Here is an 18,251-nt window from a genome sequence, read left to right as displayed (position 1 = left end):
TGGAGAACATGGTCCACTCAGACTCAATGTTTCCAACCTCCCTCGGGATCTGGTTGAAGTTCTGCCGGAGGTGGGAGTTGAAGATCTCTCTGACTGGAGACTCTGTCAAACATTCCCAGCAGACCCTCACAGTACGTTTGGGTCTGCCAAGTCTGTCCAACTTCCTCCCCCGCCATCGGATCCAACTCACCACCAGGTGGTGATCAGTTGACAGCTCCGCCCCTCTCTTTACCCGAGTGTACAAGACATAATGAGTGTGTGTGCCCTGCGATTGGTTGGCACTAAGATCAGGGTGTATCCTGCTTTGATGTCCGATGATAGTGAGATAGGCACAGGCTCCCCGTGACCCGAGAGTTCGGATAAGCGGTAGAAAATGAATGAATGAATGAATGTTCATCCTACCCTGATGATGCAGCTATAAATTGTATACTTTATTGGGAACACTTATGCACATGCACAATCATGCAATTATCAAATCAGCTAAACACGCTTCAGTAAGCCAGTGCATTAAATCATGCATATACAGGTCAAAAGGTTCAGTTAACATTCACATGAAAAAGTTGGAATTGGGTAAATAATTAGATCTCAGTGTCTTTGGTCATTTGTTGAGTGGAGAGGTCAAAAGAGAATGGTGAAGCTGGTTTAATCTGAGTAGGTAACACAAATAGCCAATATTTACAACTTTGGTAAGCAGAAATGAATCTCAGAATGTGCAACACATTGAATCTTGAGGTGGATGGATTACAGAGGCAGAAGACGAAAAGGTTCAACTTCTTTCAGACAAGAACAGAATTAATAGTGATAATTATATAAATATATATAATTGTGAATTATACATAAGCTTTGAAATGGGATGTGGTAGCATAGTGGTTAAGGTGTTGGGCTACCAATCGTAAGGTTGTGAGTTCGATTCCTATGTCCACCAAGCTGCCACTGCTGGGCCCCTGAGCAAGGCCCTTAACCCTCAGTTGTATAAAAAAAATGAGAAAACTGTAAGTTGCTCTGGATAATGGCGTCTGCTAAATGCTGTAAATGTAAAACTTATACCCTCAAGCCATTTAAACAAAAAACTCTCAACTTTATGATAATGGAAGTCTTGTAGGTTCTCTGTAAACTCGGATTTTATATTTAATTAAACCATTAATTAGAATTTAAGGATATTTTACTACTTTGCAGTAGAATATACTTGCATTTGATAGTAATGCAAATATATTACAGTAATATAAATGTAAGTTTCAGTTATTCAGCTCCCACAGATTCCGACCAAATAATTTTCCGGGCTTACATTATCTGGGCTTACAGTGTTCTTTCTATCTATCTTGATAAGTGACAGATATTATAGACAGGGCCTAAAATATGGTCCCTATGTGTTACATGGGCTAGAAATAAAGAAATGTTAATATAAAATCCTTGACATAATTCATAATTCTAGAGGGTTTGTTGTTATAGAATAGTAACTGATAAGGGAAGGGATTATTTTTATTGCCTTGTTATGTTTTATTCTTCTCATGTCATATCTTCTGTCATATTTAAACATGTAATATCATATATAAATATGTAAAGCTCCATTTGTTAAATGACTGGAGCATTGTTCCTGTTTAACAATAAGGGTTAAATACACTGCATTTAAATGTATCTTGCGGAAAATATTTAATATGCTTCTTTCAGTATATTTATATACATATATGTATCACAGAATTATGAATACATATTAGGACATGGTTATAATTTGACTTCTGTCTTTGTTGTTTTGTTGTTTAGCTGTGACGTTCCACTACATCTGCCTGTGCACCCATTTGTTTGGTGCCGATAGGACTTAAGGAAAATGGCAAAGCAAAATTCCAGGGAAGATTTTATAGATTTTAAAGATACACCCATTCACAATTACAGGTAAGACTGATGTGGTTTAACAGGTGGAATTATTCTGCATTAATCTGGTGGAAACTATATCTACTTAAGTAGCCAAAAAAAGTAATTGTTTAGACCACAGTTAAGGATCTTAATTTTTATTTCTGTATGTGTTTGTTACTGTGTTTTAACCATAAGGTTGCCAACAATGACATCCATTGAGGACAGAAACAAAAGTCCAATGATGAGGATCAAGAAGCATTACACAGTTATATATTGGATCTCAATTTTAGTTTCTGTCTGTGTTTGTTACTGTATTTTAGCCAAAGTGTGCCAACAATGACATCCATTGTGGAGAGAAACATCAGTCCAGTGATGAGTATTAATTAGCACAGTGACAAGAAGCATAATCTGAAGAAAATATGAAGCTGCTGATTATTATGCACATACACAAATGCGACTGCAGAAAAAGGAAATTGTTACATTAACTGAATGAGTAGGAAAAGAATTCATGACCCAGACCACTTTTGACCAATGAAATGGGTCATGAATTGTACAAATGAATTGGGTCACAGTGTAAAAACAGAATGGCATCGCTACGGCATGAACACATATAATAAATGCAGTTGTATGTACAGTGGATAAAAAAGGCAATTGTATGTACAGTGGATAAATGTGCAAATTGAAATATAAATGTGCAAATTGAAATATAAATGTGCAAATTGAAATATAGATGTGCAAATTGAAATACAAATGTGCAAATTGAAATATAAATAAGTACACTGCACTGCGAATCACTACACTGATTTACCTTCATGTCTGCATTTTCTATACAAAGATAACTGAATCACTAAAGAACAGACTAAAACTTAAAAAAAAAAATCAAGAAGTATTTTTTTCTTACCAGGAGATGGCAGCATTGTCACACTGTAGAATTCCGTTCCTTATCATCAAGAACTAAATCTATACTGGTACCTGCCTCAGGTGAGTAACTGCACCCAAAGCTTAAATGTTTTTTGAATCGAGATTGTGCTCACTTTAAAGGGTACATTTTAAAGCGATTCTTGCCATTTTATGAGAGTAAAAAGTAATACACCGGTCTTGACATCTACACTCATCTAAATCTGTCTGCCAGACCACAATAAATCTGAATGAAATGAAATAAATAAATAAAATGTGAGAATGAAAATCTCAAAGTGTTTTGGAGTTTAACAAGTCTGAATTCTTACTCTTAGGCCACCTCTAACCTACATTGCCATTGTTTTAATTGAAATAAGAACATGACTCCAAGCTGAATATATCAGGGTCCTAAAGGTTCAGTGGAACACAGTTTATTATCTCTCCTGCTATAACTTCAATCAAATTATAAAGCAAATACCCACTAGAGCTTCTTCTTCTTTTTTTTTTTTTTTATTGTAAAACGTTTTCACTGTCATACAATTTTAATAGACTATTTACAATCCTATTTACATAAACTTGTTACCAAGATACAACCCAAACCTCATAGGCTTCCATTGTAACAATCTGAAGTGGTATTAAATCTTGCAAGGATTAGGGATAGAGTTTTTTCTTATGACCTCATTTACATGAAATTGAACAAAATCAGAGCATATTGTTTTTCTTGTTTGAGTACAATTCATTATGAATACTGCTTTTTTTAAACAACTGATAAATGATGTTGTGCCTTGGAGCTATAAAGTCTAAAAAAAGTTGAACTAAAGTCTGCGGCACAGTGGCACAGCAGACAGGTTGGTAGACTCATGACTCTACGGTGACTGGTTTAATCCTGTGCGCAGTCTGTATGAAGTTTCACAAGCTTTCCCCATATCTGGGGTCTTGTTTCCTCCCACCTTCCCAAACATGGATTTGGCAACTCCAAAGTGCCCTTAGGAGTAATGGCGCATGTGTGATGCCCTGAGATTCAGGGGTTGTTCCCACACAGTACTCACGGATAAGCTCTGTGTCCACCAAGACCCTGACCAGGACAAAGCAGTTGCTAAACTGCTGATACAGGTCCAGACACATCTAAAAATGACAAACCACACCTTTATTAGATATGCTCTCCAAATTGCCCCGACTCCAGATATTATTTACATGTTTCTTAATACTTAAATGCATTACTGCAGTCCGAGACAGAGAAAGAGCGTTGCAGAGGGTGGGACCAAGAGCGGAAGTGTTGGCAGGTGGGCGGAGACGGTTACCGTTCAGTCGCGCGCCTCGGTTTCATCCCCAGTCGGGCTCAGTGTAGCTGCGCACTTTGCTCATTACGCACGCTTCCACTTCCACTTGCGCTCCTTTGGATATTCACACCAACGGGTTTCGTATTTTTTCCTCCACACATATTTGCGTAAACTTGGTATACTAACCACACCGGATAGCCGAGCGCGGGCCATCCAAGGTAAGTAAACCCGAAAAGAAATCAGTCTTGTGGAAAAGTGCAGTGATAAGAGGGAGCTTTATTATAACTACGCTCCTGATTGTTCTGTGAAGGACAGGATTATTGGCTCGAGAGCTGTTCGTTTCGTGGCAAGTGCTCCATCTGCTCTGGTCTGCTCGCACCATGTTCCCCCTAAACCACAGTAATTGTGTTATTATCATCATATCATTATAGAATCATATCAAATTGGATTCTTTTTGATGTTTTATAATCCTTATAGACGGATACTGACTAGTGGCGTTCATAAAAATTGTTGATTTTACGCAGGGATGAATGTCAATGTTAATTAGCCAATCGTGCCCCTTTTAATCCAGTTTTAATCCAGTGTTAATTCCAGTGCGGCACGTGTTAATTCCACATTGTAGCGTGATTATTCAATGCTGCATGCGTTAATTGCTCTTAATAAAATGATTTCCTAATTCAGCAGACTGTGGATTTGTGCGCATTAGGCAATAAACGAGCTTTTTATTAGGATTTGACAAACGATCACGAGCGTCTTCAGGAGTACACGTCTTCTTCATTGGAATGTGTGTCCACTCTGCCCTTGTTACTGAAATGGCCTTGTCCTCTGTTCACACCTGCAGGCGATGCTGTGCGTGCTGCTTTTACCTATCGCCGCTTTCCTGCTGCGCGCGGAGGCGGCGGTCAGCATCAGCACCAACCATCACAACAACAACAACAACAACAACGGAAACACAGCGGACACGGACAAGTGGATCAGCGACAAGGACAAGTACTGGAGCAAATTCCGTGACGTGAGTGTCCCTGGTTAAACTTCTTCAAAGTGCTCTTTTAGTCGTTAAGTGAGTCTAAGCGCGTGCCAGTACGCACGCACGCACGCACGCACCCGCTCTCCCTGACACGCGGACACTCAGGTCTTTTAGTATGACCGGACTAATAAAAAGAAGAGCTCTAAATGCAAGAGAGCCTGAGAGTCACTCGGTGGATTTCTAAACTTACTGAACCTAGTTTCCTAAGGAGGATCTACATGAGGTGTGAATCAGTGTGTGAATGTGTGTTTGTGTGTGCGCCCTGGTGCCATGCAGTTGTCTGGCATCCCATGTGGGGTGTATTCTCTCACCTTGTCCTTGGGATAGGCTCTGTGTCCATTGCAGGATCCCAGCATAAAGTGATATACTGAAGATTCATTAATGAACATAGCATCTCTGCAGCAATGTAAAATTCTTTATCTAAGAGCTAGGCTAATTTAACAATAAATATAAGTGTCTCAGGTTAGATTGGATATGGATTTGCACCACTCCCACTTTTCTCTTTCTTAGATGCAACATCGATATCAGAGCTTGTTGCATTGTCCAATGCCAGACACTAATCTGACTAAACTCTCTGTAAACTTGCGTTACCAAGATTGGTGAAAAAATACAGATGCATTTCCAGTGTCCGTAAACACAAATCAGTTTAAACAAGCTAAAATCCTGTTCTTTACCGATCCAATATTTCTGTCCAGTGTTGTCTGATAAATATCGAGAACTGTTTATTGTTTGTTCTCACAAATGCCATCCCAACAGTCAGAGTATTCTGATAACAAACATGTTTGCCTAGTGTAATATGTTATAATACCAACTATTTACTGCTCTTTTAATTAGACTACCCTTTTAATCATATGGGAAATATAGATACAGAGCTCTGACATTTATAAAATACATAAAACTTACAGAAACATGATGTAACCGGAGTTGTTGTTATGCCAGTTACCTTGTAACTCTAAGTTAATTATTTTCATATAACAGCATGTCTAGGGTTATATTCACTATATATAGCACAGAAATTTCAATTGTATTGAATACAATTAAAAAATATCAAAACATCAAATATTAAAATAATAATTAATACATTCATTTATTTGATATAAAATGACATCATACTTTTTAACAGTTTATAGTTATCACTCACTCATTTTCTACCGCTTATCCGAACATATATACTAATAGATATAAATAACAATTCTGTTACCAGGCTCTTTTTTTCTCTTTATTGATGTTATTTGGAATGAAATAAGAAAGTGTGAAATCCCCTGTCCTGGAAACTCTCTCTTGGAGCAACATGTGAATTACATGAGAATTAGTTAGTGTGTTAACTTTATCTAGAAATAAATGTTGCTTTTTTTCTCTCGATTATACTACAGTTAGGCCATTTCTCCTACATCCCACACCTCTCAACATGGAAGTATCATCACTACATGCAAAGCCAGTGAAAGCTCTGCATCTTGTCTTTTATGAGCCACTGACTCATTGTTTTTTATCAGTATCACGTTTTGATTGCGTTGCAAATATTTTGCTCATGCATGTTGGAAAATGTGGTTATGTGGGTTGTTTCAGGGCAGAGCTCTGTTTACACTGACGGCGGACACGGGTTATGTACAAACACAAAAATAAACTATCGTTGCACAAAAATCTATCCTTCGAACCTTGTTAAACTGCTTGTTATATTTGTGCAAATCTTTATACTATTGTTACTTTGTGTGTGTAATGTTATTAATTACTGAGTTAGCCAGGTGGCTAGCTTTTTGATACTAGCCTAGCTCATAGCGTTGTTGTTTGAGAATTATGCAAAGCGTACTTGAGATTCTGAAAGGGTCTTAACGATTTCATTTTTAAAAGCTTTTATTTGTGCACTAGTGTGAGAGCAAAGCCGAGAGCCATTTTGAATAAGCACTCAGTGCCACATTCGTGCAAGGAATCACTGTCAGCACCTTCTCCGGAATAAATATCAAAGGACTGACTTTTTAATTAGCTTCTTTATGAGTGAGAGTTAACAGAAAGTGGTAATATACTGTACTATATAAATTAAATGTGTGTACAGTATATTTATTTATTTATTTTTACTGAATTGGCAGATAGCCATAAAAAAAGCACACAGCGATGTTGTGTTGTGGTTTTGTTAACCTTAATTAGAAATTGTAATGCAGTTGAGATTTCGTGGGACTTTTTAAGGGGCAAGAGAATTAACTTATTGCAAAAAGGTAGATTTGAACCGTATTAAAATAATGAATTATGACTTGAAATGTCTTGAAATCTCCATTATACTGTATGTTTGAGTGTAAGCCACTTCTCAGAGAGAACTGCGAAACCTCTCTTAACATAATTGTGTTGTGTAATGGCTGTCATTCTTTCACTTGCTCTTTCTTTCTTCTTCATTGTTCTCCCTTCATTCTGTGTGTGTTGGTTCCTCTGGGCCTCCTTTGCTTGTAGCTGGCACAATACCCAGAAATTTCCAGATCACAAGAAACATAGAGAGAAATGAGAGGAAGAGGAAAGTGTGGAAGTGTGAGAGCAGAGGAGTAGTGAGGAAAGGTCTATGACATTTGGCTCAGTGTTTTGATGTTTTATTGCTCCTTCAGTGGAAGAGCCTGTTAGTGGAACACCATGAAGGGTCCTTAAACTCTAGAGGAGTGTAGTGTCAGCATCTTTCACACCCTCCGTCTTTTTGACTGTAAGTCTCTCAAACGTTCTTTGATTTAGCTCTCTGAATCTTTTTGTCTCACTGCTCCATCTTTCAGCTCAGGGCTCCACCCTCTGAATCTGTCTCTCTTCTTCGCTTTCTCTGACAATCCCCAGCACTGTGCTCTCTCAGCTGTGAAATGACATGTATGCATGCACACACACACACACACACACACACACACACACACACACACACACACACACACACACACACACACACACACACACACACACACACACACACACACACACACACACACACACACACACCCTGACCTGCTTAATTCAGCTGCAATCCTTCTGTTCCAGTGCTGATGAGCTGCTGACTCTAGACACAAGAGAGACAGAGAGATATATGGATCTATTTAGGTGTCAGGTGGGGACTTAAGGCTGGAACCTTTGCACCAAAAAATGCAAGTGGTTAAGTAGAAAAGCTACAGTTATAGTTGTTGTCTCATTGTGCAGAATGTTATCATGAATTTTCCATTACCATCATTGTTGTAACCGTTCCTACAACTGATAAATTTGATGGAACCTAGAAAATTCAAGTTCCCCTGGCACTTTTAGATTAGAATTTTTTCAAATGTGTTGGAAAAGTGGGCTTGTATTTGCTGGGATATTGGGTAGTTTATATATTATTTGTATGTGTGTATGTGTCGTGGATCTGATAACATCAATCATAATTTATCTGACAATCGTATACTGATGGTAGGGAGTACAATATAGAGAAAGGCAAGTGTGTGTGTTTGGGGTGGGGTGAGGGGCATGCATACGCTGCTTGTTTTGTGCTGACGCTTAATATTTTAGAGCTGTGGCTCAGCTGGGACCATAAGACCTGGGTGTGAAATGTGTGTGTGTGCGTGTGTGTGTGTGTACATAGACAGTAATATGAGCTACCATGACCTCTTTTTATATCTGAAGTTTTATAGTGTGTATGCATGTTTTTTGTTTGTGTGTGTGTGTGTGTGTGTGTGTGTGTGTGTGTGTATGTACTTGTATAATTCAGTCTGGGCTTATTGACTGCACTGCAGAGTCTTGCCCATTCCATCACCTTTAAAAGTGAACAAACGTGTACTTGGACTAGTGAATGTGTAAAAGACTAGTGTATGTGTGAATTTTCTTGTTACAGCTCAAACCCGCTAGACATATGACACTTTTTAAAGGTGCTGTATTGTATTTTTTTTCCCTACTTCTGAATGTTAGTTATTTTAAACTCTAAATCCTGTCTGTATATTTGGTTTGCAGATTGTTATTCTCTGTCTTACTAGTCCTCATTCCATTTTTGCTGACCACCAACAGTCTATGAATATTCATAAGCAGACTACCAACATTCATTAATATTTATTAGTTGAGCAAGTTCAAAAATATGGTTGCTGCTCCTCATTTGAACTTGTTTGAGTATGGTCTGACTCATTATGAGAGAAAGAAAATAGCATTAATCTAGTATTTTATATAATACCTTATATAATTTTCTTATATTATTATTATTATTATTATTATTATTATTATTTATTCTGGTTAATTAGCTAGCTATTTTGCACAATAACAAACTTTAACACACTTTGGGTTTCGACTGACCTTGGTTTTGAGAGATGCTATGTTGTGTATCCCAAATATATATATTTTTTTGAGAGCAAAAGAATGGCTATGCATAATCTTTTTATTTAAAAACAAATAAAGCACTTCAGTAACGTAAACTTTGTAGCATTGCTGACTCATAGCTCCAGGGTTTCTGGTTCGTAATTGCTATTACTAATTGAATTGTTATTCTCTGCCTGGAATTTTCATGTTCTCCTTATGTTTATGTGAGGTTCCTGTGGTTTCTCTGGTTTCACTGTTTCTCTGTGGCTTCCTGGTATTTGTGATAGGTTTCAATTTCAATAATGTTATAGGCCTTCCGCGTTCCGTTTGGACAGCAGTTCAGGATGTGATTGAGAGTTCCCTTTCCTTCTTAATAGCAGAATTGGAAGCTGGTAAACTACTAAATTGATGTAGATGAAATTGAGAAAGCATAAAAAAAAACCAAATCTAGTTTTTGATGTTTTGTGGTTGTTTTGTGGTCATTTTGTCTTTTGTTATTTCTTTGCTAAGTGCTTCTTCACAGTTTGTTCCCATCTTGCCCGGATCATGGGACTGTTTCCTTATGAAGATTATTGAAGGATTATTCCAGGTCTAGGTCATTGTTCCAGGTTCTCTTGCCATTGCTCCTACCATACCACTGTATGGTGTTTCTAAGATCACTGAATCCACAGCTGTCCACGTCAGTCTGTTACTACCCTTTTAGGCTAGACTTTATGGTTGACACACATCTGTATGTTTGCAAAGTAGAAATTCGCTTCATGGTGCTTTCAAAGAGAAAATAGCAGATGACTCTTATTCATAACTGTATCTTTTTTCACCAAGGACCTTCATTTTACCAGTTTCATTAACACCCTAAAGTAACATTCAGAGTAATTCAGAGTGCTTGTAGTAATGTCTGGTAGTTCTTGTACTAGTTAGGGGGCATCATGCCATGTGCCAAGTCAGTTAGCCAAGTCAAGTTGCTTTCAGCCCATTTCTTTGTTTTTTTAACCTCTGGGCTGTGGTCTGCTTGAAACAATGACTATTCATGATTATTCCCATGGGTTGGGAGAAGTTTGGATGGATCATAAAAAATGGATTAGTCCTTCACCAGTGTCACCATCTTCATGAATAAATGATATTCAACTCTGTTGTCATGGTTAATGCAGCCTGAAAATTCCCCTGTGACACCAGTGTCCCAACATCAGTCTAGTTAATCCTGAATAGTAGATCACTGGAACCATAACTGGAGGTTTGTCCAAAATCTAACATTTTTTAGCCTTATTCTATTCTGTCCCGCTTTTCCCTGGGAGATTATTGATGGCTCCCTGACTGGGACAATCTTCTCCAAATAGGCTGAGTCTGGACCCAGTGTCCTATCTGTCCTTATCTACTCCAGCATGGAGGAGAGCTAAAAATACCTGCATGATCTGCTCTCCTGCTTACAATGTGTATGCGTGTCTGATGATTCTTTCTTTTCCGTTTTATGTCAGTTAGCTTTGCGAGCAGAATATGCTGCTTTTTGTGGTTCTTTTTTCTCAGAACCACACATCCTATAATGACCTTGGCGAGGAAGGGAAAGGACAAAAAGGACAATAAAATACAAAAAACATGAAACACAAAGACTATTTTGTTTTTGACTGATTTCTATTTTCCTGTGCCTAAACAACCCATGCTTTTCTGACATCCATAGAAATTGTGTGGAAATGTATGGGGACATATTCAGGTTCTAGGAGCTACTATCTTACTAAATACAGCAGGCAGTCATGGAGGAATGTTTTCCCTTTGTTTGACACCCTCCGTGTTTCTGGGTCTCTATCGCTGTCTTCCTGGCTTCCTTTCTTTATATTTATGCAGATGCGTCTTTGTGCAGTGAAGGAAAATTTGTCATTCAGGTTTATTATTTGTTTGCCTTGACAACTAAAAAATGTTCCTCTTTTCAGGTGGGGGTTGCTGCTCCTCTCTCTGCCTTTTTGTTGTCAAGGCTGTCTCCATTCCAGTGTCACTGGATTTTGACTTTTGTTAAGATTTAAACTCTGTAAGGGCTTCTTCATCTCTCTTGAATGTTGTATGTAGAACCAGATACCCTACTAACATTTTGGAAGCTTAAAGTGTATAGTTAGATTTTAAGAATTACCTTATGTGGGCAAGGTTGCCAGTTCTTGCTGCAGGTTGCCTTGACAATTATTTTGTCTCGCATGTTGCTTTTTGGTTTTGATTATGTGGTCTATTTATTATGTTTTTTTTTACCTGAACCTTGCTGTTACCTTGTCCCAAGTTTTTACATTTTTATGTTTTTTAGTATGGATTATCTCATTATTTTTTGTGAAGGCTCCAACCTCTTTTATCAGAAGTTCATCTTATGAACATGTCAAGCTCCCACACTTGCACTTGCACATCACACACTTTTACTTGTGATAATCTATTAGTTTAAAAGACTATAAACTAGTTTTTGAAAGTGTTTTTAATTTACTGTATTACTGTATAATTGTATTTAAAGTCTGTATCAACATCAATCACATTAGTTCTAGTTTTTCAAAGCCTGTGTGAATTTAATTCCCTAATTAGGTGCTTAATTAGCTATAGCCACTGTGGTGGGTTTACAGTCAAATTCAAAAGAAAAAAAATATATTTATGCATCCCAAATTGCCTATTATGCATCTTAAATAGTATCAGAAATGAGATTTAGTGTGTCCCAAATGTAGTTTATTGAAATGAGTCCAGAAGAAATCTGGGTGGTTTACTATTACTGCTAGATTTCCACAAAAGCGTGGATCCTTGGACAATTTTTCAGCTTATATTGTCCACAAAAATTTTTAGAGCATTAGATCAAACATTTTAGAGAAGTGTAAATAAGATGTGTAATTGCATACTCTTTTGCTACACACTCAAATGACAAAAAAAGTACATGCTTTTAGTGCATGGTATACATACACGAATTGACAATGAATGCTTTTTCAGTAAAGAGGTCCCTGTATTTCATTTTCCTATCTTTTTTATGACTATTGGAGTAACCACCAGAATTATCCTTTTTGTCCATTTTCATGGAAATTTAAGTGAATTATTTTCTATTCGCTGCCTATCCTGAGTGAAACTGAATAAATTTTTAGCATTACACTTTTTTGTGTAGTAGTTTTTACTGTATGTGAAAGTAGTAATACTTAATGATTTTTAACCGATTAAAGGAATGTAAATTAGATTAGAGAGTCACAGCAGGTTTGCGATAAGAAATGATCTACGCATATCATAATGAAAAGGTAGACAGGCTAGTTATCACAATTTTATAATAGCTTACTTTCATATGGGCTCATTGAAAAGCCAAAATGGTGTTTCTTTATGTCTCTATGGTATAATCTCATGTCATAAAAATGCTAAACTTACTTTTCTTCAATAGAAAAAACTATGACCTAAAATGGTTGTTAATCCAATTTAATGACATAAAGATGAATGACATAGAGAAAGAGAAACTCTCTTTCCTCTCTATGTGCAGAATCAATTTTATACAACTGAGGGTTAAGGGCCTTGCTCAGGGGCCCAACAGTGGCAGCCTGGTGGACCTGGGATCGAACTCACAACCTTCCGATTGGTAGCCCAACACCTTAACCACTAGGCTACCACACGTTCTATATGTGATACAAATGGATAAAAACTGACTTTTTTTTATAAAACCTGCCATGTTATGTGCACAGCTTTTGCATGTTGCATTGTTTTGTTGCTTTTAAATCACTATCACTGACCATATTTTGGCACTTTCAATTAATGCAAAACTCACCATGCAACATGAATGACTTATAAAAACACGATCAGTGTGAGACACAGTTCTGATCAGGTATGAAAAAGAGTTTTTGTAACATTTAGTAGTATAAATAGCTAAATATATATACAGTATATGTATTAAATCTAATTTTATGATATATACAGTATAATAGATATTCATTCTCAAAGATTTTTGAATCTGTGCTGTGAGTGACTTAATACAAATATATGCATGTTATTTTTGTCAGTTAACCCACAGCTGCAGTTGCACCATGCTGTGCTGGAGCGTCGGGCTCTATTTGTTCGACTGTGCATCCCAACCCCCAGCTTCACTAATTGGATTCTGCTGCTTTATTATGGAGAAAAGCTTGTTAGTGTAAACCAGGTTGTGTTGTGTTACACATACCTGCACATGCTGCACTGCGCTGTGTGATGGAGCAAATGCAGCACAACAAACAGCAGGATCTGGAATCATACAATATATAGTCTTATCTCTTAAAGATGGAGTTTGGTTAAATACATTTATTTCCTCCAAACTGATTAGTTTATCAGAAGTTATCAAAGCTGCTCAAACCTACCACTTTACCTTCTAATGCAACTCAGAAGGAAATCTAAATCTCAACAGAATCGATATAGATGTGATTCACCTTGCAGGCTTTAGAGGGCAAACCGCTCTGTTACCATATTGACTAATTATTGGATTTCTAAGTCAATACATTCCTGTAGCACTCATGCATGTGGTTTGTTATTGGCAAATTGTCCTGTGTAATGTATAAAATCATTTAGCACTCTATACACAACCATGTTTAGCAAAAGCAGAAACATTTTACTTTAAAACATGTAAAAAAAAATGAACTATGCATGTAGTATAAACTTCAACTGAGCTGCATGACAGCTTTTATATAAAAATACAGCGTGTGGCCTTTAAAGAAAAATGATGAAAATAAGAAATGAGCAGAAAACATTCATGTGGTTGTGTAAGTGTACACATTATGTTGATTACAAGTTTCATTACAAGGTCAGTGATCTGTAATAGATTTGAAACATGATTTTATGTATTCTCTCTCTCTCTCTCTCTCTCTCTCTCTCTCTCTCTCTCTCTCTCTCTCTCTCTCTCTCTCTCTCTCTTTCATGTACATCATTCATAGATATGGTCTTCGACATTTTTGTATCTGGCAATCAGTTGCATTTATTGATTGTCATATCTTGGACCATTGTGCAATAACCATTACCACCATCATATCCTCTTCTCTCTCTTTCTCTCTCTCTCTCTCTCTCTCTCTCTCTCTCTCTTTCTCTCTCTCTCGATCAGAGCAACAAAAAATAGATTATAAGAAACATTTTCAATACCACGTTAACAAACAATTATGCATTTAACAATTAAAATTGTGTATCCAAGTGTAACCAAATTCGATAAATTAGATAAAGTCCTTAAGATGATTTGAAATATATTGAAATACATAGAATACATTGCTAAAATTAAATGCTTGCATACACAAAAGAAAACTCCAAGAATGAACATTAAGAATAGATATATCTTTGGGATAAATTCTCACAAACCTAGTATTAATACCTGTCCTCAGTGAATGAGCCCAAACTCCAGAGCCACACTTCAAACAGAGTTATAATAGATAGCTCAGGAGTGAATTGTTTGGAAAAAAAACATACGCTGAAGTTGTGACTCTGTAAGTGGCTTAATGCATGCAGAGATGATTCAGTATCCAGAGTGAAGCAGCGTGGACAGGATGAAAATGGCTGAGGTCTCTAATAATAAATATAACTATGTATGCTTTACTTAAGCAGGGTTTAGTTAGAATAACCTGAATAGAGGGAACAATCTGATAATGATGTGTCCCTTCATCCCTATGGTTGAATGAATTAAAAATCTGATATTATATTGTCATATCGGCAAGTGATCTTCTTAAAGACATATGCAGGGACATTTGGACTTTTTTCTCTCTTACAAACAATGTTGTGATTATTTGATTTCAGCAGCAATATAAACACACACACACACACGCACACACACACACGCACACATGCACACGCACACACACACACCATCCCCAAGCCCCAAGGCTGCAATTTGTTTGGATGAACAGTCCAGTCTGTAATGAAGGCCTGTTATGGATGAGACTGACCCTGTCTGCCTTCTACATGAATATCAGTGTACAGTGTGTGTCCATATGTGTGTGTACATGTGTGTAAGAACACAGTGTGTAGATAAATCATCATGCCTCTCATTAAAGAGCTCATTTCTCAATCCCAACACAATTATCCACATATGCTGCTACGTCTGGCAGACACTATACTGATATTCATGTAGCAGTCAGGCAGGGTCACTCACATCCATTATTCATTTAAACCCATTGTAGCTTACAGTGATGGATAAGGCTTTTGTTTTGAAAAGAAGTGTATTAAAAATGTTAAGCAGAAGGAAGAAGAACAACATAAATACCTGTCCTAACACAACTAATTTCTCATGATGTCACATACCAGTCATTTAGCACATTTGGCATTGAATCAGTTTTGTTAGACATTCAGTCGATTTGGTTAAATATTCCATGATTATTAGTTCAGCTTGATGATTTGCATTTAGTAGTAAGTTCATTTTCACGTCCTTTAGATCTTCAGAACATGTTTCTGTAGTTGGCTTTTGGGTGAAAAGATTTGTATTGAAGTCGAGTGATAATACCGCATTCATGAAATCAGCTTTAGGAAATGGGTCAAGAAGCCTAGAAAATGTTGATTTAGCACCGCATCCATGCAACAATGGTGTTCCTATTAACACTGAAAAGTTTGTGTTTGAAAATACCATTATCCAAGCAGATTTTCTTTATATGTTTAATGTTTGGGCTGTTGATGAAATAGTTTTTTTATCGTATCTCAACATGAATCCACTGGAGATGGAAAAGAGGGATGAGTTTGGAGGGTTCCCTGGTGTATTTCAATCCATTTTCAAGTCACGCATGCTGTATAATGATGTGAATGCTGTGCTATATGCAGCATAGAGATCATGTGTTTAACAATCCTTACTCCGTCAGGTTAAACTGGGTTTTTTGATTTAGTGCAATGGTGTTAACAGATAATCATCCGATTAGCTTAAAGGGTTTTGGTTAGCTGCTAAATTCAGTAGAGTGATGATAAATTATAGCGTTGTCTTTTCTATAATGTCTGTGTAATGATTTTATGTAGGTTTTAACTAGAAGTTGTTTTAATATAGTATCGTTGTCAAGCACTTCTGTTGTGGAATTGTGTGAATTCCATAAGCTGATATATTCACCTTGAAATATAGGCCAAAATCACAGCAATCGAATAACTGTGCTCACTGTAAAGCAGGCTGATTGTTCTATCATGCTTCCTGAAGGCGCTGATAGAAGCTGCATAGACGTGGTCTTGTGCTGATTTCCTTCACTGCTGTAAATCCACACACAATTCCAGAGTTTCATCAACACACACTCAGCATCCGAGTGCAATTTTTTGCTCACTCTGAAGAGGAGGGGTGAGTGAATTAGAAATGAAATCTGAACAGTTAGGGTCTATATAATCAGCTTTCAGAAAACTCACTTCTCCTCCATGACTCTGATAGACATTCAGACGTGAGGAGATTTCTCGCTTGTCCCATGTCGAGTCATCTCACACATATGCTCACGCTTTATTGATGTTCATTCTTGGAAAAATCGGTTTTTAATCTTCTGCAAAGAGCTCGCTGACTCAGAGAGAGAGAGAGAGAGGGAGAGAGAGAGAGAGAGAGAATGAGGTGGTAAAGGAGAGGGATCATTCTGTATGAGCAGAGCTTCATCAGTAATAAGTGGTGTGTGAAACGAGTTGTCATCCAAGCAGCTTTTATCAAGCAGCTCACAGCCAGAGTGAGTGAGAGAGGAGAGATGGTCAGAGACTTACCAGAAGACAGAAAGAGGGGACAAGAAAGGAAGGATAAAGAGAAAACATAGAGGAAAACATGGAGGAGTAATAGATGTTCCACAAAGTGCATTCTTGAATGATAAATGTGTATGAATCTGTGTATCTGGGTTGATTAAATGTGGATTTCAGTAAGTCATTGCTATGTAATCAGTAAGTAGTTGTAGTCCTCCTTGATAAGGGGAAGACTGGCCATTTTTTCTAGGTTTTTGACAAATTTACTCTGATAGGAAAATAGAGTTTGCTTGCTAATAATGGCGTTCACACTTTTCAGAAAAAACACAATGTTCACACTGCTGTCACATTTAAAAAACTACTGTCATCACACTTCTCTTGATTACGCTGCTTTATTCTGGTAGGTAATCTCAGCTGAACCAAAATTACTTTTGTTTATTATCTAATCAATAGCAAAACAGTTGTTCATACTCATTTAACTGAAGATGCTAAATTTCAGGGACACATTTAAATCCCTATTATGTCATGTTTTAAGGCATAATATATGTTCCAAGGTCAGTGAGAGCTGAGTTTCTTTGGGCCCAGTGGACACAGGGGCAAGAAGTGGAACTAATATTGAATTCTCATAAAACAACATGATTTATTCCTTTAATCAAGGTAGATTTACACATCCCAGTAGACTGACTCCTAAATGATTGAACGACTTAAGGATGGTTGTAATGTTTTACATTGCTCTTTTTATGTTTGTCTTAATTAAATTCTGCGCTATCAACAACAGATCCAACCAGTAGGAAAGTTATAAGCAGGTACATTTAAGCAAAAAAAAAGTATTTAATTCAATTTAATTTGTATGATATCCAACAAAATAGCTGTAATAAAATGGTAGTTTATTATAATCTATGAGTCTCTTATTATTGGCATTTGAGCTTAATCTTGAACCAGAGGGGTTAGTCCATAATTACAATACATGGGTGGATTTCTTAACTTAAGACATGATCATAATCAAATATATTAACCAAATACACAAAAGACAGAAGTAACTGAAGCATAGGAAATGTAAACGTGTAAGAAGAGAAATAGTAATGCAGGAAAACACAGGATGTCACATTACACAATAACCTGTTACAAGAAACATGTGTTTATGGTAATGTACAAAAAGGGGTCTCTATTTTCCTTAAGGGGTCATGTTTTTGTGTTGGTCTTGGTTCTCTTTTGTTCTGATCATTGCTGCTGTCTTTAGGACTAAGCTGATCTGATCTTGGTTGTGGTTCAAGTTCGTTTGGTATCATCTTGGGACTCAGTTATTTTGATTC

General features: G+C 37.0%; 1 protein-coding gene across 1 annotated transcript in view; it reads left to right on the top strand.

The window, feature by feature from the left end:
* Window positions 1–4,103: 4,103 nt before the first annotated feature.
* Window positions 4,104–18,251, top strand: part of spock1 (SPARC (osteonectin), cwcv and kazal like domains proteoglycan 1) — a 210,277-nt gene continuing 196,129 nt past the window's right edge. The window contains exons 1-2 of the mRNA XM_060887161.1: window positions 4,104–4,246; window positions 4,870–5,040. Coding sequence (XP_060743144.1) covers window positions 4,873–5,040 — 168 coding nt within the window. The 5' untranslated portion in view covers window positions 4,104–4,246; window positions 4,870–4,872. The remainder of the gene's footprint in view (window positions 4,247–4,869; window positions 5,041–18,251) is intronic.

Source organism: Tachysurus vachellii, chromosome 14, assembly GCF_030014155.1.
Source record: "Tachysurus vachellii isolate PV-2020 chromosome 14, HZAU_Pvac_v1, whole genome shotgun sequence".
In the NCBI taxonomy this organism is placed as follows: Eukaryota; Metazoa; Chordata; class Actinopteri; order Siluriformes; family Bagridae; genus Tachysurus; species Tachysurus vachellii.
The sequence above is the reverse complement of the archived record's forward strand: the minus strand, read 5'-3'. Positions and strand labels throughout refer to the sequence as shown.